The following is a 21,568-nucleotide window of genomic DNA, read 5'->3' on the forward strand; positions in this document are numbered from 1 at the left end:
AAAAAAAAAAAAAAAAAAGAGAGAGAGGAACAAAGGCTCCCAACTCCCCTGACCCGCTCGTGGCCTTACCCCCGATGCTGGTCCGAAGCTCCGCTCACTGTCATCCTGAATGGCTCCACCTTCCGGGCCTTGATCTCTGGCTTCCTTCTCCCATTTATGGCTCTTGACTTCAGTTACAGCTTCACCAGCCTCTGACCTTGACTTGGCCTCCGCTCCCGCTGCACGGCCTCGGGCACCTGGCAGAGTGCCCTCTCCCCACTGGCCCTCCTCTGGAAGAAGCTGGCAAAAGCTGCATGTTAGCGAGACCACTCTGGTTGCCAGGGGAAGACTGACTTGGAAAAGAGGTCACGAAAAGACGAGAATCTCAATGCGGGAGGTGGCAGTAAGGCCAGCGGGATGAGACCAGCCGTGAGACCAGTGACAGAGCTGCAGAGGGACGTGGCGGGGGTTGGGGGATCCAGCCCTACTTCGGATTTCTGGCTTGCTCCAGCCCAAATGAAAACAGGAGGAGAGGAGGGGGTCTGAGAGCCATTTTGTTCAGGCTGACTGAGGAGCCCGGGGAACAGCCCGGGGAGAGCCAGACCTGGTTAGAAGTAGGTCAGGGCACGGGGTAGGTCAGGCTCAGACACAGCGGATTAAATCGCCGGGAAACAGCAGGACCGAGGCCGCGGATGCGGAAGAGCCTGCCAAGTGGGAAGGAGCCCAGCGATGCAGGCAGAAAAGCTCAGCGAAGAAGGTCATTAAGAATCAGGGGCAGGGATGGCGTGTGAGAGGAGGCAGGGAGGAATGGTAAAGCCAGCCTGACCAGACGCCACAGGGCGAAAGTGGGTGAAGGCCTCGCGGACCCCCGTACTATTGTTACTCCGCTCCCGTAAGCTCAGATGATGTCCAAATGCAAGTTCAAACCAAAACCAAAGAGTAAGAGCAAGGCGCGCAGTGGCCGGAGGACCAGGTAAGCCAAGGACTGAGTGTCCTTCAGATGTGCCTGACATGGTCTTCGGTGATCTTGGCATGTGGGCTGTCCGTGGGCGGGAGGGGACAGAGCCTGACAGTCAGCTGGACAGTGAAACAGCAGAGGAAGCAGAGGGTGAGCGAGGGCACTTTAAAGAGGCTTGACCGTGAATGAGAAGAGAGTGGGCACACGTAGCCCTCCAAGCCCCCCTAAAATAAGGCCTTACCAGGTGCTTCATCAGGGCTCGACAGATGGAAGAAGAAAGGGTGGCACAGCCTCCTAGGCACCAAGTGCTCTGAAGAGCCTGGAGATGGCAGGCTCCCAGCAGTGTCAGTGGGGCGGGGCACTTGCTCTGTCACCTGGGTCATCTGGGAAGAGGACTCGTGCCACACAGCGTGCCTAGCCGCACGGCCCTGTGACCCTGTGCAGCCTCAGACCCTGCTTGCTTGGAATGTGCACAAAATCCCCACCTTGTCTCTGCTCTGTGTCCTGCGTCTACAGGTTTACGCGGGAGGCAGCACGGGACTGTGAGGTGCTGGGGCAACGCATCCCCGCAGGTGCTGTGCTGGAGATGGCCGTGGGAGCCCTGCATCATGACCCTGAGCATTGGCCACACCCAGAGACCTTTGACCCCGAAAGGTGAGAGCCCCTGGTCCATGGGCCCCAGGGTATGGAGCTTGAGCAGCTCAGCAGAAGTGGGCCGGCTATGACCAAACAGTGGTTGTAGCTGAGCTGCACCGTCACAGAACGCACACGGCCAACGCCACTACTTGGTGGCCAACTCAGCAATCCTGGAAGGCCCTCCAGCCATCCAACACTGTAATTCCAGTGGTTCAAGTGTCCCGTGCTTGGCCAGCAGAGCAAGCGTAGGCAGGGTGGCAGCAGCAGTGTGGCCCAGCGACCACAGGCAAACTGGCAGGCCAGGTTCAGGTGTGTGTATTGGGGTGGGGGGATCAGGGCAGTGAGGTGGCCAAGGCGTCCAGGCTTTCTGCTGGGGAAGCCTGAGTCACCCTCCAGCTGACGGGAAGGTGGAGTCACAGGCCCAGGTGAGGGCTATGAAGGTCAAGCCCCAGGTTTGGGCTAGCCACTGGGGTGTCACACCCTACTGTGGGCATGGGCAAGCCCGCCACTCACTTCCCACACACTCCCCTCCCAAGAGGGGGAGGCATTGCAGACCTCCCGGGCGAACCTTGGCATTCAGAGTGCCTTAGGGGTCAGTGGCCACCAGCTCCCAGAGCCTTGGGGACTCAGGAGAAAACAGGATTCCCTAGGCCTTGGTGGGCTGGCCCCCTATGTAGAGAAGCATGGTCTCCAATGAAGGGGAGCTTCAGAGGGGCCGGAAAGGGAGTGGGTATCCCAGGCCGACCCTGATCACCCGACCTCCAGGTTCACGGCCGAGGCCCAGCGGCGGCAACGCCCCTTCACGTACCTGCCCTTTGGGGCGGGTCCCCGGAGCTGCATGGGGGTGCGACTGGGGCTGCTGGAAGTCAAGCTGACGCTGTTCCACATCCTATGCCAGTTTCGGTTTCAAGCCTGCCCTGAGACTCAGGTGAGGCCTTGCTACTCCAGGGATGGGGTCCAGGCTTTCTGCTGGGGAAGCCTGAGTCACCCTCCAGCTGACGGGAAGGTGGAGTCACAGGCCCAGGTGAGGGCTATGAAGGTCAAGCCCCAGGTTTGGGCTAGCCACTGGGGTGTCACACCCTACTGTGGGCATGGGCAAGCCCGCCACTCACTTCCCACACACTCCCCTCCCAAGAGGGGGAGGCATTGCAGACCTCCCGGGCGAACCTTGGCATTCAGAGTGCCTTAGGGGTCAGTGGCCACCAGCTCCCAGAGCCTTGGGGACTCAGGAGAAAACAGGATTCCCTAGGCCTTGGTGGGCTGGCCCCCTATGTAGAGAAGCATGGTCTCCAATGAAGGGGAGCTTCAGAGGGGCCGGAAAGGGAGTGGGTATCCCAGGCCGACCCTGATCCCCCGACCTCCAGGTTCACGGCCGAGGCCCAGCGGCGGCAACGCCCCTTCACGTCCCTGCCCTTTGGGGCGGGTCCCCGGAGCTGCATGGGGGTGCGACTGGGGCTGCTGGAAGTCAAGCTGACGCTGTTCCACATCCTATGCCAGTTTCGGTTTCAAGCCTGCCCTGAGACTCAGGTGAGGCCTTGCTACTCCAGGGATGGGGGGACCCCAGTTCTCTGTGCCAGAGCCCCCAACTGCAGCAGCGGCCCTGCCCGAGCCTGAGAGTCCTCACGCTCCTATCACCCACCCAGTCAGTCCCAGGGGCCCACCCTGGTCACCATCACTCCTCAAGGCCCAAACCATCAAGTTGATGACTGTATTAAGTTTCCTCTTAATATCTTACCACCAAATCTAAGCACCTGAGTTAGGGGGCACCCATGACAGGGTGTCAGTGTGGGGAGTGTGCTGCTGGCCCCAGCACCAGCCCAGGCGAGGGCAGCTGCGGGGGCTTTCAGGGAACCCAGTCCAGTGGGGGTGGCTCCTCTGCTCACCCCAGCCTGGCTAACCCTTGGCCCACAAATTGCTACAACCTTCAGGCCCAGTTCTGAGGGGGCCTCCCCTTAATATGGTTAACTCAGACAAATGCTTCAATTTCCGCTATTTTAGGTACCGCTGCTGCTAGAATCCAAATCTGCTCTGAGTCCCAAAAACGGTGTCTATATCAAGATCGTGTCTCGCTGACAGAGGGCCACCAGGAGGGACGGCGACTGTAGCTACCATCCCTACAAGTCAGAGTTACGAGGGCATCCTCGAATCCAAGGAGAGCCCCCTATGGAAACTGAGACGCTCCGGAAATGATGGCTGGAGCGATGGGCAGGGTGTCTGGCATGCAAGCTTGACGGCAGTTATTTACGTCACATTTTCTAAACGTTCAATAAACGTGTGGCACTCGGTTTCAATCCTGTAGCCGGCTTTGAACCACTGCTCCAAGTGAGGGGTTGCTAACATAGCAGAAGTGTGGTTTTGATGAAATCACGGAGGATATGGAGGTTTAAAGGAAGTCTAGCCTCAGGCTAAAAGGAATCTGTGGTGCAGGGGACGCGAGGACACTCAGGTGGGCCCGATCCAATGCCACCAGCTTGTGGCTTCTTCGGCATCTCAAGCACTGGGGGGTCAGGAGAATGCCATTCATCAGACACGCAAACGCAGCAGTGGTCGCAGGCTTTATCACACTTTGGCTTTTCTCGGTTGGGTAGTTATTCCTACATTAAAGTGTCTGTAGAAAAATGATGTAGGTGGGGGCGGCAGGTGGCAGGATGGTTAAGGCTCTGGACTCCCACATGGCTGACCACAGTTCAAGCTCCAGACCTGGTGGCTTAAAAAAAATCACACTAGGTACATGTGCGTGTGTGCCCAAAATCCCGAAGGAGAATGGAGAAGGGATTACTGCACGGCCATCCCCTGGGGGGTCATTTTTCGCTTTCCCTTATTGTCTCTCTCTCTGCAGTGAGTTCGCATGCCCTGTGACAAAAACCTTAAAAAGAAAAGAAAAACATACGCCGAAATGTACTTTTTATCTTAAAGAGAATCACACCTTTCCTTAAGTTTGATTAAAGAACCAAACTATGAAGGTGTCTTCACCAAGTTCATGGAAATGCGTATGATGAATAAACCGTGGATGCAGACAGGTTTTACACTGAAGTTCATAGTCTGATTCCATTTGTTCACACGCAGTTTTGAAGTCAGTAAGTATCTCACTGTGCAGCTAAGCTGTCTGCGGGAGCCTCAGCACTGCGCTCACCCTGGCTCTGCGCCAGCACGTCGTGGCTGCTGGCCTTCTCAGCTCCGCATGCCTCGGTTTCCTCATCTGAATGACGGGGAGGCTGACCCACAGTGAAGACCCCCTTCCTCCTCTATGACGCCTGACAGGCTTCGCGGGGTGGAACGTCGTGGAGATGACGGTGCACTCTGGGGCCCTTAGTGGTATCTACGTGCCGACGAGCCACCTTTGGAGATCTCGGGCATTCTGGAAGAGCCGGCAGCAATTTCTGTATGGACTGCAGCACCAGCGGCCTCTCCCAGCCCAGAGCCCCCTCTGCTTCCCCAAAATCCCGAAGGAGAATGGAGAAGGGATTACTGCACAGCCATCCCCTGGGGGGTCGTTTTTCACTTTCCCTCTTATTGTCTCTTAAGTCTGCCCCCACCTCTCTCACTCTCTGGCTTCCCCAGATGGGGCAGGGCGGCCTCACTCCCAGGACCGTCTCAGCCCCATGGGCCACAACTGCCTGGACTGCCCGTCCTCTAGGGGTTCTGGCAAGCCTGTCACATGTCCTCTCTACCCCCTGCCACCATCACCTGCCCTTCTCCCTCAGCCTGACCTCACCTCCCTACGGCCCCTGTGAACCTCACCTGCAGATGGGCCCACCCGCACACTCAGCTCCCTGCTTAGAGCAAGGCCCCCCCAAACCTGAGCCTTCCCTGGGGACCCTGGCCCCACACCCCAGCCCATCAGCTCCATCAGGCTTTCCAGGGCCTTCCCAACAGGGGTCACTGTCTTCAGCCCCAGTGGTGGAGGCTCTCTAACGTGCTGCATCTAGACCATGTACGCTCACCTGGCCTAGCTCTGCTTAAATCCTGCTGTTCTCGCCCAGTGTCCCGGGCAGGGAATGGCTGTACTGGCTGCATCAAGACTGGCACTGCCTCCCACCCGGGCCTCACTTCTGGCCAAGCACACACACACACATGTGCATAGGCACACACAACCTGCCCTGGACCCTGTTCCCTCTACACCAAGCATCCTGAGGGGTACAGCCATCCTGCTTCCCTCCCGCCTAATGCCCACCCTTCCCATGCCCACCATGACACAGCCTCCCCCACCCCCCAGCAGCCTGCTGCTAGATCTCTTCACGCTTAGCACTGCGGTCCAGGCAGGTGATCTTCCTAACTTGCCTCCTCCAAGCTGCCCAGATCCAGGGGCCTAGCCTATAGTCTCTGCACCTTACTTTTCTGGAACAATCCATCACCTCCCACCTGATTCTGCCGGCCACTCTCCCCACGCGCACTCCTGAATGAAATACGTTCCTGCAGCCATTCCACTCCAGCTCCTGGTGGTTGCATCGGTTCATCTACACTCAGCACTGGAACAGGCAAGCATCAGGTCTAAAGTTTGGACCCCCTACTCCTCAACTGCACCATAACGGGACCAGTGACAGTTAAAAAGCAACAAATGACATTTCAGGATATGGGAGGCTATGGGGAATATTTTGGGGGGGTTGCAGAATAACCCCCCACATGACTGGCCCCATGGGAGTTAGGGGGAAGTCACGTGGGTGCATCTCCATTTTCCTGGTCATTTAACTTGGGCCTCCTCTGGCTCGCCTACACTTGCCTGGGTAAGGTTTCCAAAGATGTTAGAACTAGTGAAATAGCCTTGGATCTGGACACTGCGGATGCCTGGTCTCGGTGCCCAGCACCTGGCAGGCTCTTCATGAACACACCAGCTGGAGTGGAGGTGTCAGTCAGGGCAGGGACACCTGTAAGGAGGGCTGGGGAACAGGCGAGATGAGTGGAAGCAAGGCACCTGAACCGGGGCCACGGGTGCAGCCAAGGCTGTTGGGTGCTCGGGCGCCACATGGACCCCGCCCTTTGCCATCCGGGCCAGGACCCGCCAAGGCCAGGAGGGAGGCTGCCCTGGCTCACAAGCACACAGTACCACCTCTGTGCCTACAGCACACTGCTCCAGGCTGAGCCCAAGTTTTGTGGAGCCCAAGACTTATACGTGAGTTGGGGAGGAGAGACCAAATATAAATCAGTATTTTTCACAGATTTTACTAGAACATGTGATCACATGACCACATTGCTAAGGCTCCTCCCCAGGGATGGGAAGGGGGCTCTGGCCAACAAGAGACCCTGAACCTTTAGCATCATGGGTTCATGATGAAGCCACACAGCTGGACCGAGGCCAGTGATGTCGGCTCCTACATCCCTGCTGTGATCTGAATGCTTATGTCCCCTCCAGATTCATACACAGAAATCCTCCCTATCAAGACAGTGTTTGGAGGCGGGGTGGGGTGGACCCCTCCTGACTGGGACTAGTGCCTTTATAAAGCAGCACGCCTTCCCCCAATATAAAGTTACAGTGAGAAGACGGCCATCTGAGGAACGGGCGCTCCCGACCCTGAATGTACCAATCTGGAATTGCAGCCTCCCGAACTGGGAGCAATCCCCAGCTGTTGTCTATAAGGCCTCCAGCCTGTGGTGCTGTTACAGCAGCATGGATAGAGGCAGCCCGTCAGCCAGAAGACTGCCCGATATCAGTGCTCTCTATAAACAGACGTTGAAGGACGTGCTTCAGTCTTTGTTTCAGATAAAATTTTTTTTTATTTCTATACTCTTTGGTGACAATTGCAGCACAGGCACTCAATCTCACAAGCATTTGATAAAACCCACACCTGGAAGGTGTCCAGTGTGCTCAGAAGTGAATGGGTTACACATGGGCTAAGGCCAGGGTCTTCAGGGGGACCACTCAGCCACGTCACCTGCCCAGGGAGACATGCTTCTGAGGGACAGCTGACCCCCACCAGGACAAGGGGACACTGATGGAGACTCAGTGACTCTGACAGTATGAAGTGGGCCAGTGAACACCAGAACTCAGGCCAAGTGGGGCCAGAGCCCCAGAGAAAGGCGTGACCGCGGGGCCTGGCTCGCCCTAGGTCCTCCTCCGCAGTGGCTACTGTATCATTCTGATCCAAAGGAAGGCAGAAGCCATAAGACCCTGAAAACTGAACCACTGTAGAGACAAATTCTTAAAATTTAAAACAAATCCATAAAATTGTGTCTAGAAACTGTACCTGGTGCCAGCGAGCAGCAAAGTCAAAAAAGAGAGTAAAAAATAAAACTTTAACATTATTAAAAAGCAAAAATGGGCTCACCTACAATCACTACTGGTTATTCCACTGGCGAGCCCAAAAGTGACTTAAAAGCAAAAACCATTATTGGCAAGAGGTTAAGAATGCACCTTCACTATGAAGTCAACGTTGAACAGTTCATTGAAAGTATTTCGTAAAGGAAGAACAATCCCAACCAGCGACCTCTGGGAAGCTCAGTCTGACGCCCACAAACCCTGGCCAGGCAGCAGCACTCACTGCCGGCCGCTGAACAGGGAGCCCAGGGCCATGAGGAGGGAGGTCCCAGCCTGCGGGTGGGCAGAGGAGCTGTACTGGATGAGGTACTCCGGGTACACCTGGTGCTTCTCAAAGATCACGAAGATGGAGGGGTCAGACATGCTGTTCACACAGCTGTCGTAGAAAGTGTTGCTCTGCCCCACCTTGGCCGGGGGGCGGACGAAGGAGGAGCTGCCCCTGACGAACTCGCCCACCAGCACCCGGGCCAGGAACATGGTGTGGGACTGCGTGTCGGACTTGCTGTAGTGGTGCGAATATGCAGCATCTCGTGCGAAGTAGCTCCCTGAAAGGACACACGGGCTTAGCAGGGTGCTGGGAGGATACGCCCATGGCCAGAAAGGGGGACATGTTCAGCCCTGGGAGACAGTGGCCTGGCAGAGCAATGCCAGCAGCCTCTGCTCCCCTTCTCATGAAGGGGCGCACATCCACGGCAGACTAGCAGAGCAGCAAGTCAGAAAACTCTTAAAGTTCCAGATTCCTCACTCAAAACCTCAAGGTCTCTGGGCACATTGCTACTTGACCCTGTGCCTGTTTCCTTAGCTATAAAGTGGGGAACAGTCTTTTGTTGTTGTTGTTGGAGAGGTTTTTGTTATAGGGTGTGTGCACTTGCCAGAAAGACGGAGAGAGACAGAGAGAATGAAAAGTCACCCCCGGGAGGATGGCCATGCTGCAATCCCTTCTCCTCTATTCTCCTCTAGGGATCTTGGGCATGCATGCAAACACGCTCGGCATGAGTTTAAGCCACTGGGTCCAGGACTCAAACTGCGGTCGACTACGTGGGAGTCCAGTGACAAAGCCATTACGCCAACTGCTGGTCCCTCACTCAGCCTTTTGAAGTACACACAATGGCTCTGTGGACACCAGTGGCCCAGGGTACAGAAATAGGAACATTGTCCTACAGGCTGAGCTGGAAGTTATGGCCTCTCGTCCTTGCCCCATGGTCATCACCATGCCAGACCAAGTGACAGAAAACTGTCAAAACTGGAATGTGGGCTGCAGCTTAAATCTCCTGGATCTGGCAGCCACAGTGAGGTTATGAGTCTTGTTCTCAGGAAGAGGTCAAGGGTGAGGGCATGGTGTGTGCTGCAACTTACACGTGGTTCAGAAAAAATAGAGCAGTGATCAAACCAAGTGGCAAAGCATTAAGACTGAGTACAGGTAAATTTATGCAGGACTTGTGTTTTGTATTATGCTTGCACCTTTCCTGTGAGTCTGAAATGATTTCCAAGTGAAGTTTAGAGACAAGACAACTCTCCCTTTGACAGCCAGAATGCACGCATCTGTAAGGGCACCTGAGGTTTTCAGTTCTAGCCCAAGGAAATCTTGAAGACGCAGTCTGAGGACTTATCACAGCTGAGAAGGCATCCCTTCCCCTGTCCCAGCTGCCACTACCTCGCAGGGCCTCCACTCTCCAAGCTCACCTCTTGGAGGGCCACACCCCAGCCAGGCTGGCTGCCTGGCTCCATGTGGAGGAGTGAGCATAGGCTGGTGGGGTACCCCCCGGGCCCAGCCACTGTCCACAGCTTCAGAGCGCCTCACCTAGGCTGACCCCTCACACTCTGTCCATCTGCTTTAAAGGGATGCCAGCCAGGGTGAGGCCACACAGGTCCACTGGTGGCCAGGCCGCCCCTTACCCTTGCCGTAGGAGGTGCCATGAAGGCCGCAGACCCGCCAGTCGAAGTTCTGCTGGCAGATGGCGTCCACGAAGCTGGCGCTGGTGCCGTGGAACAGTTGTCGCTCATCCACCTCCTTTCCCCCGTTTTGCTTCTGCATCTGCCCCTTTTGCCTGGAATCGTGGAAGAACACGTGTTGGGGCCGCCAGATATAGCCTGCCCAGCCCGAGAAAGCACATCCTGCCACGATAGCAGCAGTGTCCTGAGACCCCCCCAGCCACAGGCAGGGATGGGGAGGAGGAGTAGTGCAGGACCAGGATAAAAGTGGAGGGGGACCCTCGTCTCAGCAACTCGGGCCTACAGCGACTCCTGGGTCTCCAGAGCTGCTGGCCCTTGGGAATCGGCACGATTCTTCCCTGCCTCACTCCTGAGCAGAGATGAACCCAGGAGCTGGGAGCCAGAGAGCAGTGCAGGACTACTGGTCAGGGCCCTCTTCTGCCCTGCCTGACTTCATCATGGTGCATGGGAACGGGCGACACCACCCCAGCCCTACGGGGCCTGATCAGCAGGACTAGGCTGCCGTGACAACCTCTGTGGCTTTCCTCCCCACGTGGACACATGGCTGGGTGCCCAGAACATGCTAGTCCTCATGCTCAGAAGTGAGCTCCCAGACAAAGGGCTGTGCTCAGGCTGAGGGGGGTGTGGGGCGATTGTCCCATCCTGTCCATCACAGGGAGGCGGAAAGGACAAGTGTGAGAGCTGGCTTTGTTGCTAGTCACAAATAGGAATGGGGCCTAAAACCTGGGAGTCTGGGTCCCTCATCTCTAGAGGGACATACCACTACACAGCCACTGGGATAAGGAAGCAGGAGACAGGGATGCCACTCCCGGCATGCACCAGCAGCGGGTGGGTAGTGGCTACTTCTCTGATGTTCCTGGAGGCTGGGGGTGTGGGTGGTAGCAGTCAGTGGGGACAGGGGACAGAGCCAGCAGCCCAGCAGAAGCCAGCCTGACGTACCACTGGTAGACTTCCCAAAGGGCCAAGTTCTGGACTCTCTCGACCTTCTGAATGTGGTAGTAGGGCAGCGTGAGGTGGAAGAGGGTGCTGACCTTCTGATACTCCGCGGAAGAGGAGCTGAGGGCAATCTTCTGCAGGGACCAACATGTTCAACGTGTTACCACCAAAGTGAGGAAGACAGACCAACCCCCCCCCCCCCCAGAAGGCCACTTGCAAATGCTAGAATTGTAGGAGCAAGAAAGCCCAGAGGGTGGTGACAACGCCCCCTGCCCCAAGATGGATGCGGTCTCACCAGGACAGGATGGTCACAAAATATTCAGTTCCTTCATGTTTACTAGAGAGCAGCCCAAAGGGCAGACACACAAGGCTTCAGCCACCCATCCGGGGTGTCCTGGGGATGCCCTGCCATTGTCTATACCTCACAGAGGCCAAAGACACGGGCTAGACAGCGTGGTCCACAAGACCAGGGCTGGTGGCGATGTGTCTGAGCTCCTCCCACCCAGTGCCTGCCTACACTGTTGGTGTCTCGCATGAGCTCAATGAGATACCCCGCCCGCGCCTAGGACTGGGGCTACTGTGCTATGCTTGCATTTGCACGGCTTGGCAGGAGGCCAGCACTGATGTCAGGCAGGTGGCCACACGGGCAAGGCGATGTCAGTCCTGAGTCTGAAGTCTGGTATACTCAGCCCAGCTCCTGGCCCTATGGGCCCTATGGGCCCTATGGGCCCGATGGTCAGCTGGCTGTCTTCCTGCCTTCTAGTATCTGGTGCCTCCCAACAGCAACCCCCTTCCTAACGGCCCTCAGCACACTCTAGTTCTCTCCTGGCTTCTTTTCCTTTTCTTGCTTAGTAAAATGGATATTTAGTGGCTAATCCAGCCTGTGAGATCCTGGATTTCTACCCTTTCTAACAAATTTCACAGCTTCTCATCCTCTCTTCATGACATGTCCACTCTCCTCTGGGCCACTGCCGTCTCCTGAGTAATCATTTGCCTTAAAACCCCTAAGACTTACCAGAAAACAGAAAACAAAAAACGCACACAACCCACATACACCTCTGCCTTCCATCCCCCAACAAGCCCTGCAGAACCTTATGGTTTCTTTGGTGATCAAGGAAGCAGCCACAATAGTCACACATCGCTGTCCCTATAGAACATCTTGCCCAGCCCCAGCAGCATGAGTCCCTTACCTTAAACCCTGGGTCCGGCAGGGCGGAGGGGTCCCAATAGTCTGGAATGCTCTTTGGGCCTTGAAACTTGACACCACTGCAAAATATAAGCAGATGCCCACACAGACGTTTCATTCTTGGACAGAAGCACATCTATCCTGGTGCTCTCCGCTCTCCAGATCACAGGTCCCGTGTCTCAGCATAGCACATTCTAAAAAGCTTCCAGAAGATGGGGCCAGCAGGTGACATAGTGGGTAAAGCACTGGGCTTCCACATGGCCGACTGTGGTTCGAACCCTGGACCTGGTAGCTTGAAAATCATGCCGAGAGCCTGTGTGTGCATACCCAAAATTCCAAGGGAAGACTGGAGAAAAGAGGACTGCAGTGTGGCCATCCCCACTGTGAGGTGACTTCTCACTTTCCTTTTCTCTGTCTCTGTGATGCGCACGCGCACACACACACACACACACCCTATGGCAAAAAAACTAAAAGCAAAAACAGACAAAGGGCAAGAGGCTCACAAACACTATACTCCAACGTGAGGGCATCTTCATCTCTGCCTGATATAGCCAAACCCGAAACAACTGGTCGTGAGACCCATTCTGACGTGTGGCCCAGCTACCGCACAAATACCGCACAAAACCAGCACATAGGATCACACTCCTTTAGCCAAGGTCTGAAAATTCAAAGAGCACTCAAGACTTTAAAAATATATAAAATAAAGTAAATAGCCTCAATGAAGTGTAATTGACACACAAAAACATTTTTTTTTGGAGAGGCTTTTTTTTTTTTTCTTGCTATAGGGCGCGTGTGCTCGCCAGACAGACAGAGAGAGACGGAGAGACAGAAAGCAGGAAATCACCCCCCAGGAGGGATGGTCACGCCGCAATCCCTTCTCCTCCATTCTCCTCTTAGGATCTTGGGCACGCACGCACACGCGCCCAGAGTGAGTTTTAAGTCACCGGGTCCGGGACTCGAACCGCGGTCGACTACGTGGGAGTCCAGCGACATAGCCATTACGCTAACTGCTGGTCCCAACACAAAAAACATTTTTAAATACTATAAAACTGACATCAGAACTCATTTGGCAGTAGAAAGGTGACCTGAACCAGGAGGCAGCCTGCATGTATCTTTGGTCAGGTCACTATGCACAGTCTTCACTGCAGAAACAGGAACGTGCTCAGTTACAGAGTGTCACCTACTAGGTGCACCACATTATCATTCTAAAAATAAAAGTAATTAAATAAAAGCAGTTCTAAAAGACATCTGGTCCAAGCGGGTTAGGAACAAAGACTGTGAAACCAAAATTTCAAATCGTTTCTAGAAAGTCTTAGAATGCACTGTTCTCCCCATCTTCTGTTCCTGCTGGCATGAGACACTAACCTCATGTGTTCAATGAACTGACAGAACTCCCACAAGTAACTTTCGTAGGAAAAAAAAAAGAGCTTAAAAATAACTAAGCACGATCCAATCAGCAAGAATTAGCAAGAAACAGTCTAAGAGAGACTTAAAATGCTGAAATTATATTATAAAAAAGTTGTTCTTCCTATTTTTTTTAATTGCCAGAAGGCATATGAGCTTACCCAAGGCAGAGACAAAGGAAGAAAAAGGGAAAAAGCACCCCCAATGGGGTGGGGTCACACTGCAATCCATTCTCCACTCCATCAGGTTTTGAGACATAGACATACACACACACACACACACACACACACACTCTTGGTATGTTTTTCAAGCCACCAGGGCTGGATTCAAACTGCGGAGTTGATCATATGGTATCCAACTGTCTTAACCACTGGTCACAGGGCCAGCCTATTCCTATGTTTAAAGAAAAAAAAAAAAAAAACTTTAAAAAAAATTGTACAGGGGGGCAAGGGGGCTGACAGGTGGCATGGTGGTTGGGTTGCTGGATTCCCACATGGCCAACTAAGGTTTGAATCCTGGACTTGGTGGCTTGTTTTCTCATTCACCCTCCCTCTCTCTCTCTCTCACACACACACACACTCTGTCTGACCAAATTGAATAATAAAATTATATAAAAATTCTTTAAAAGAAAAAAAGCATATGTAAGGGGGACAAGCAGATGACATGGAAGTTAAGGTGCTGGACTCCTACATTGCCAATCATAATTCAAGTCCTGGACCTGGTAGCTTGCTTTCTCACTCTCTTTGGTGAGCACATTTAATCTATAGCCAAAAAAAAATTTTTTTAATAATAACAATAAATAAAATTAAATCAATAATTAAAATAAAAAGCATATGTGAAGAACATAAAACTACTAAAAAACAAATAACAACAAAAATAAAGAGGATATGAGATAGAACCAAGTACAACTTCTAGAAATAAAACCCTTGACAGTAAAAGTTCAATGGACAGGCTGAACAGCAGTGAGGCCACTGGAGAGAAGTAGTGAGCTCAAAGACATGTAAAGTGAATGATCCAGAACATGGTGCAGAGCGGCAAGGCGGTAAGAAATGCGAGGAAGAACTGAGACACGGAGAACAGGGTGAGGGGGACTTGCTGCACTCTCATCTGAAGCAAGAGGTCAGGGTGGGGCCCACTGTCAAAGAGAACTGGGGAGACACTGACCCAGTTTGGGAAGCCTGAAGACTCTCAAGCAGGATGAACAAAACAATGCCCATGCAGTCATGGCACAGTAAGGTGCAGAACTCCAAGACAAACAGAAGCTCAATTTCCGTGAACTTCTTGAAGCCCCTTATTTATTGGGTTGTCGGAAAAGTCATGACATAGTTCTGTTTTTCTATGCAAAAACAAGTCATAAGTTTTCAGATGACCCAATAAATACTGTTTCAAATGTTACATTAAAGGCCAGTCCTACATTACAACTTCGGAATTAGGGACATCGTATTTTGTGACCCTACTATGTAAAAAGAGAAGTTGTGTCTGAAAGTGACCACCCTCAGAATCTCAGTTGGACATGGAGGGTCAACAGGCTTGTTCTTGGAGTTAGTGACAACCAGCTGCTGTCACACAGGTCAGAAGAAGCAGTCGTGTGTGTCACCTGCTCCAAGTGCATAACACTCTATGTAACAGTGAAGAGACCCTGGATCCCTCTTATCTTAGTCTGAGTTTGACCAAAATAATCACTTTTGTTTCTTACATCTGGTGTCTACTTCTGGCTCCTTGAAAACTAAACTGGAACAATGAAAAAAGAGATCCAGTCCCAGAAAGGACACACAGTACAGGGCTGGAGAGGGCGAAGTGGTAAAGGTGACATTGGGCAAGGCTGACTATGTGAGAAGGTGCTAACCTCATGTCTGGAGACCACCCTGAATATGCCACACAGATGCACACCCAAGATCTGGGGCTAGCTGAGGCTGGGGTTGAGCATGATGTCCAGATCCTGTTGAGAGTACTTTCTCTCTCTCATAGAAGAAATCATAAAAAAAAAAATTATTTTCTCTCTTTTTTTTTAAATTTTTTTTTGCCCTAGGGCATGTATGCTCACCAGAGAGAAACAGAGAGGGAAAATGAGAAATCACTCCCTTGGGGGGTAGGAGGGAACACTGCAACCTTTCCTACTCCATTCTCCTGTTAGGATTTTGGGCACACATGCACACATATGTGCCTGGCATGCTTTGTAAAACTGCTGGATCCAGGACTCGAACTGTGCAATCAGCTATGTAGGATTCAGCCACCTTAACCACCATGCCACCAGCTGGCCTGGGATTTTTTTTTTTTTTTTAATGAGAGTGTATACAGATGGAAACCGACCCAGTTTTTTTGACAGGGTCTCACTGCTACAATCCTCCAGCCCCTGCCTCTCAGTTAGCAAGGACTACAGACACATGCTACTGTACCCAGGCCCAGGAGCTAAACCCAAGTCTCTCATGTGGCACCAGCTTTGCACTGCAGCACCCAATGGCTTGTGCCACTGCAATCGGGCCGGGACCTAGTTTTAGGTGGAAAAAAAAAAAAAGGTTCAGAACAGTGCGTATGTATGTATGTGTGTGTGTGTGTGTGTATCACATTACCTTTAGTGTAAAAAACATGGAAATAAAAAAATACATTTATGTGTATAAATAGGTAGATGCATTTGCTTATTTTTGCTAAGAGAAAGATACGAAAGAGAAATCAGACTTCATGAAAATGGGTCTCCACAGGAGGAACCAGGTAGTAGTAACATCATGTAAATATTTTTACACAAAGTCAAAAATACATTTTAATGAAAAAGAGGAAAAAGTAAGGCTGGTCCCCAAGAGGTGACTTGGTCACACCTGGCTCACAAGTGCTGTTTTTGTACTGATAATGCCTTTTATCCATAGCTTGTGCCATACTGTTTTCAAAATGACCTCTCGGTGCTTCACAAATACAACCACTCAAGTCCACCTGGGAACTCTGAAACAACTAACAGAGATACTGTCGGTTCTCCATGAAGCAGAAACGAGCCAGCCTCGTCAGGCTAACAGAAGGGGGAGTGGCACACCAGCAGAAGTCCTGGCACTGGCCGTGGCAAACCCAACATACCGGCTTCATAATGCCTCCTGTCCATGGCACGGGCCACCTTCCCATGCAGTTTTGTGGTCTGGAAAATTCCAACCCCTTTCTACCCAGCTCCAAGCCCATCACACTTTCCCAAGCTGAAAACAACGCCACTGGTTCAAAGGGGATCTAGTCAGTGCAAAAGTCGAGAATTTCCCCCCTCAGCTGCAGGAAGTCTCCCTCCACCCTCCTAGACGCACGCAAGGTCAGGGGCTGACCTTGTGGCCCCTGGTCACCTTGTGAGGTATGGGAGCCCACCCTGAGGATGAAGTTGGCCCACTAGCAACTGCAGGACCAGTGTTTGGTATTCTGTGATAGTCAAGTATGTAGTGTACTTTTTAATTGGTATAATTCCATCAGTAATTCAACATTCTTTTTTTATTATTTCATTTCATTTATTGTTGTTATTATTATTATTTAATTGCTATAGGGCACATGCTCTCATTAGAAAGAAACAGAGAGAGAAAAGAAAATTGAGAAAACAAGCCACCAGGTCCTGGACTCAAAGTGTGGTCAGCCATGTGGGAGCCTAGCACCTTAACCACCATGCCATCCACTGTCCCATAATTCAACATGCTTAAAAACTCATGTATATGACTCTATTGGCCCACTGCAAAGACAAACTGATGAGTAAGCTTCAAGTCTAGCCTGGCTTGAGGATCACAACAGGCATAATGCATTGGGTATTATAAAGCTCCTACTCACAAGGCTAATTCTCTCTCTGGTTCAAAAACTTTCCCAACTAGTAGAATATGAATGACATCAGAATGTTGGGGCATTTGGTGACACAAGCCAATGACTGCCCTTTTAAGGAGGTAGGTTCCTTTAACTAGCACCAGAACCATGACCCACGATACATGCTAAGAACAGCTCCCCAGAGGCAACCTACCAGATCTGCTTGGTCTTCACATCCTGGGGAGACACATACTTGGGTCTGCGGCACACCTTTCTGACTGTGCCGTAGACCAGGTTTTTCTGAACAAAGGCTGAAAAAAACACATGTAGTGAAAAAAAGCACACACACACACACACACACACACAGGACAGCAATGTTTACAAACACAAATTAAATGGGTTGGAAAACTAATCCAAATGTGAAAGCCCAGAATCAGTCTGTTAAAAATAAAGCTGTTTTACACATTTCAAAGATTCATAAAGAAAATAGGTATCCTTAGGAGACTGGGTTTAATGAATAGGGGAATGATTAGTAATTGACGTATCAATTATACATGAGTGCTTTCAAATTGTTCCTTCCAATCTTGTTTAAACTATTATTTTGCTTAGCAATTTTTCCCAGCTTGGATATAAAAAAGCTCCAGCCCAGCCTGAGACCAAATTACCGTGTCTCCGGTTAGTGGGATTTCGAGTTAATAAAATAATGTTACTCTTATGACTTGTTTTCTCGAGTTTGATTAAACGGATTCTATGGCAGTATTTATCAACCTATTAAGTAACTGATCCCATCTTTACAAAACAAAATTCTTGCTGCCCAATCCTCAAGAATGTCACATTCATCCTGAGACTGCGAAGGCAACACCCATTTCTTGGACTGTAAAGTGAGAGTACATGTCTTCACCTGCCAGGTCTTACTTTCTACATGTAGCATCCAAAAGCCATTTTATTCTCATTTCTAAGACAATTTAATATTAAAAAGTGCAGATGTCGGGACCAGCAGTGGGCGTAGTGGCTATGTCGCTGGCCTCCCATGTAGTCAACCATGGTTTGAATCCTGGACCTGGTGGCTTGGACTCACGCTGGGCACGTTTACATGTGTGCCCAGGATCCCAAGAAGAGAATGGAGGAGAGGGGAGTGCGGCGTGGCCATCCCCCCTGGGGGGGGGATGTCTCGCTTTCTCTCTTTCTCTCTCTGTCTGGCAAGCACACGCGCCCTGTGACAAAAACCTCTCCCCCACCTCACCCCCCAAAAAAAGTGCAGATGTCTGAAATCTACCTCACTGTACCTGAGCACAAACTGAATGCAAACCAAGTATGTGGCCCTGATGCCACAGCCCAGCCAGTCACTATTCCTGGGGGTCCACCCATGTTCTCAGCCAGAGCCAGCTACCACAACCCCTTTGATACCCACCCTGACGGCCCACCGATGCCTGGATCAGCAGCATACTTACAATGGGTTTTTATTGGCTTCTTGACCACCTGTGATGAATCTCTAAAGGGGTTTCATTGGTAAAAGTTATTCAAGAAACATGACTGCCTAGACGTGTTCCTGGCCCTTTGTGGACACAGTAAAGCAGAGCCTTCTCCCTAATGTCCCCTGCACAGTCTGCACCAGGCCATGTCCCTAAACGAGCCCTGATGGGCGGGGAAGGTCCTGCCTGTCTGAGACCAGTAAACCCAATGCTAGAATTCCATCTCTGGAATCTTGACATGTGCCTTGAGTGAATATTTGGTGACAAAGAGTTTCAACAAGGACAGAACTGAGTCCTCTGAACCTATGGAACAAGCTGTTATGTGTGTGCGTGAATGCACTTACTTCCTAACAAAAAGTTAGTGAAGGTGTGGGGCACAGCTTGGTCTGAGACTAGCTTTCATCACACTTATCTAGGAGGGGGGCTGCAAGGGGAGAAGCCACCTCACCTCAAACTTGTTTTGTAGCCACTGTTATTTACCCCCCCAAAAAAAATCATGCCCACCCACCCAAATGAGCTTGGGTGGGCCTGCAGTAAACACGCTTCTCCAACTGCATGTGTGTGCATTTCCCTACCCTCATCCTAAGAATCTATTACATCCCCAGGGATGTGGCCTGGTTGAAAATGACACAGGTGGCACCTGACACTTCAGTGATTCGCTTTGATATCTTCCAAATATTTAGAAGGAACCATTCAGTCCAGGCAGCAGCAGGCAGACTAGTGACTCGGTGTGCCCAGTGTCGTGATCCCTGTGTCAGATCACACTGGCCGGTGCTCTCCATCAGGAGCAGCCCCTCACACATGTGTGTCAGATCACGGATGTCCAGAGCTTTCCATCAGGAGCAGCCCCTCACACATGTGTGTCAGATCACAGATGTCCAGAGCTCTCCATCAGGAGCAGCCCCTCACACATGTGTGTCAGATCACAGGTGTCCAGAGCTCTCTATCAGGAGCAGTCCCTCACACGTGTCAGATCACGGTTAACCAGAGCTCTCCATCAGGAGTAGTCCCTCACACATGTGTGTCAGATCACAGATGTCCAGAGCTCTCACACATGTGTCAGATCACGGCTGTCCTGAGATCTCCATGAGGAGCAGTCCCTCACACATGTGTGTCAGATCACGGATGTCCAGAGCTCTCCATCAGGAGCAGCCCCTCACGCATGTGTGTGTCAGATCACAGATGTCCAGAGCTCTCCATGAGGAGCAGTCCCTCACACATGTGCGTATCAGATCACAGGTGTCCAGAGCTCTCCATGAGGAGCAGTCCCTCACACATGTATGTGTCAGATCACGGATGTCCAGAGCTCTCCATCAGGAGCAGCCCCTCACACATGTGTACAAATCAGATCACAGATGTCCGTAGCTCTCCATCAGGAGCAGCCCCTCACACATGTGTATGTCAGATCATGGATGTTCAGAGCTCTCCATCAGGAGCAGTCCCATCACACACGTGTGGGTCAGATCACAGCTGGCCAGTGCTCTCCAGCAAAAGCAGTCCCCTCACACACATGTGCGTATCAGATCATGGCTGTCCAAAGCTCTCCATCAGGAGCAGTCCCCTCACACACATGTGCGTATCAGATCACAGCTGGCCAGTACTCTCCAGCAGAAGCAGTCCCCTCACGTGTGTCAGATCATGGCTCACTGGTGCTCAGAAGCCACGAACAAAACCAGTTGGCACAGAGCAGGCAGCTAAGGTGGTTTTAGGAAAATTCACCTGACATTCTGCTGTCCCCCACACAGAATGTCCACAAAATGTGAAAGAAAAAAAACAAAAAAACAGTATGCTATGTTTAACAGAAAGCCCACTTAATCTTTTAAAAATGATGGACTTCAGAGGGCTCAGAGTTTAAAGTGTGAAACAGGAAAATTTGAAATGAGCAGAGCTAGGTAATATATCCATGTGGAAATGGCTTTAAGAGAAACTACGGCAAAACCAAAATTTAAAAAGAAAGTCCTAGGAGAGGACTCAGCTGTGTGACTGAGCCTTCAGGCTCCATAAAGGGGACACTGGGACTTCACCTCCAGGCAGAGCTTCCGGGAAGGCCAGATCACAGCTGAGATGACCGAGCTCTGGGAGCAACTAGCACCTGTGGACTTTGGCAGCCAGGAGGCAGTGGCACAGCTGGGGAAAGCCACTGCCTTTACTGACCAGAGCCGCGCCATGGACACTGACAGGACAGATGTCTGTATCTGAGATCTGACAATGCTGGAGAAGGCGACCATGCGGAAGAACTACTACAAACCCGTGTGTTGTGAAGCAGTGTTCTGTGCCCCGCCCTAGGTGACAGGTCTTTGCCAGAGCTGGATGGACACACAGCCGAGCAGCTGTTCCAGGAGGGGAGCACCCTGCGAACATGTGTGAGTGTGACAATATTTTGTTATTGCAAGCACTAACATGAGCCTACTTCCTTCAGTCACCTGAAAAAATGGGTACTTCAGGGGCCAGCAGGGGGAATGGTGGTGAAGGCACTGCATCCCACATAGCCGACTCTGTGGTTTGAGTCCCAAACCAAGTGGCTTAAAAAATCCTGAGAGGAGAATGGAGAAGGGATTGTGGAGTGGCCATGCCCCTGGGGGGTGATTTCTCATTTTTCCTCTCTCTGTATCTCTCTGGTGAGTGTACAAGCCCCATGGCAAAAATATTAAAAACAAACCAAAAAAAAGTGGATATTGGTATTTCCTAGTAACTGCCTCTTCTGAAGATGGAACTGGGAAAGATCTAGCCAAAACAAGGCAATAAGTTCCTGATGCTAATGGAAGTAAAGGGAAAAACAAGAACCAGTTCCCCACTGGTCAGTGTCACTCATGAGCAGCCTGTTCAGTAGGAGACGTTACCCACTTTCTCTCTCTTGAAGAAGGCTCTCTATCAAACTGCATCTAAGTGAATGTACCTGTCAACCTAACCCACAGACGGAGCATCTGAGCACTCTGGGCCAACCCAAGTCATCATGAGGAGCCACCATCTCCAGCTAACGTGCCTGAGCTGTTCCTGGGTACCCATCCTGCCCTGAGCAGAGGGCCGTCTTCCTGCTG

The 21,568-nt window shown here is 51.7% G+C and overlaps 2 protein-coding genes across 2 annotated transcripts in view; one reads left to right on the top strand and one right to left on the bottom strand.

The window, feature by feature from the left end:
* Positions 1-3,864, top strand: part of TBXAS1 (thromboxane A synthase 1) — a 199,506-nt gene extending 195,642 nt beyond the window's left edge. The window contains exons 11-13 of the mRNA XM_027770516.1: positions 1,454-1,591; positions 2,339-2,501; positions 3,572-3,864. Of these exons, the coding sequence (XP_027626317.1) occupies positions 1,454-1,591; positions 2,339-2,501; positions 3,572-3,646 (376 nt within the window). The 3' untranslated portion in view covers positions 3,647-3,864. The remainder of the gene's footprint in view (positions 1-1,453; positions 1,592-2,338; positions 2,502-3,571) is intronic.
* Positions 3,865-7,267: 3,403 nt separating this feature from the next.
* Positions 7,268-21,568, bottom strand: part of PARP12 (poly(ADP-ribose) polymerase family member 12) — a gene marked incomplete at its 5' end in the record, with an annotated part of 51,155 nt that continues 36,854 nt past the window's right edge. Inside the window, 5 exon segments of the mRNA XM_014586489.1 lie at positions 7,268-8,371; positions 9,723-9,874; positions 10,719-10,849; positions 11,906-11,981; positions 17,273-17,369. Coding sequence (XP_014441975.1) covers positions 8,046-8,371; positions 9,723-9,874; positions 10,719-10,849; positions 11,906-11,981; positions 17,273-17,369 — 782 coding nt within the window.

The sequence above is a fragment of the Tupaia chinensis genome, unplaced genomic scaffold (assembly GCF_000334495.1).
Source record: "Tupaia chinensis unplaced genomic scaffold, TupChi_1.0 Scaffold000140_1, whole genome shotgun sequence".
NCBI classification, from domain to species: Eukaryota; Metazoa; Chordata; class Mammalia; order Scandentia; family Tupaiidae; genus Tupaia; species Tupaia belangeri.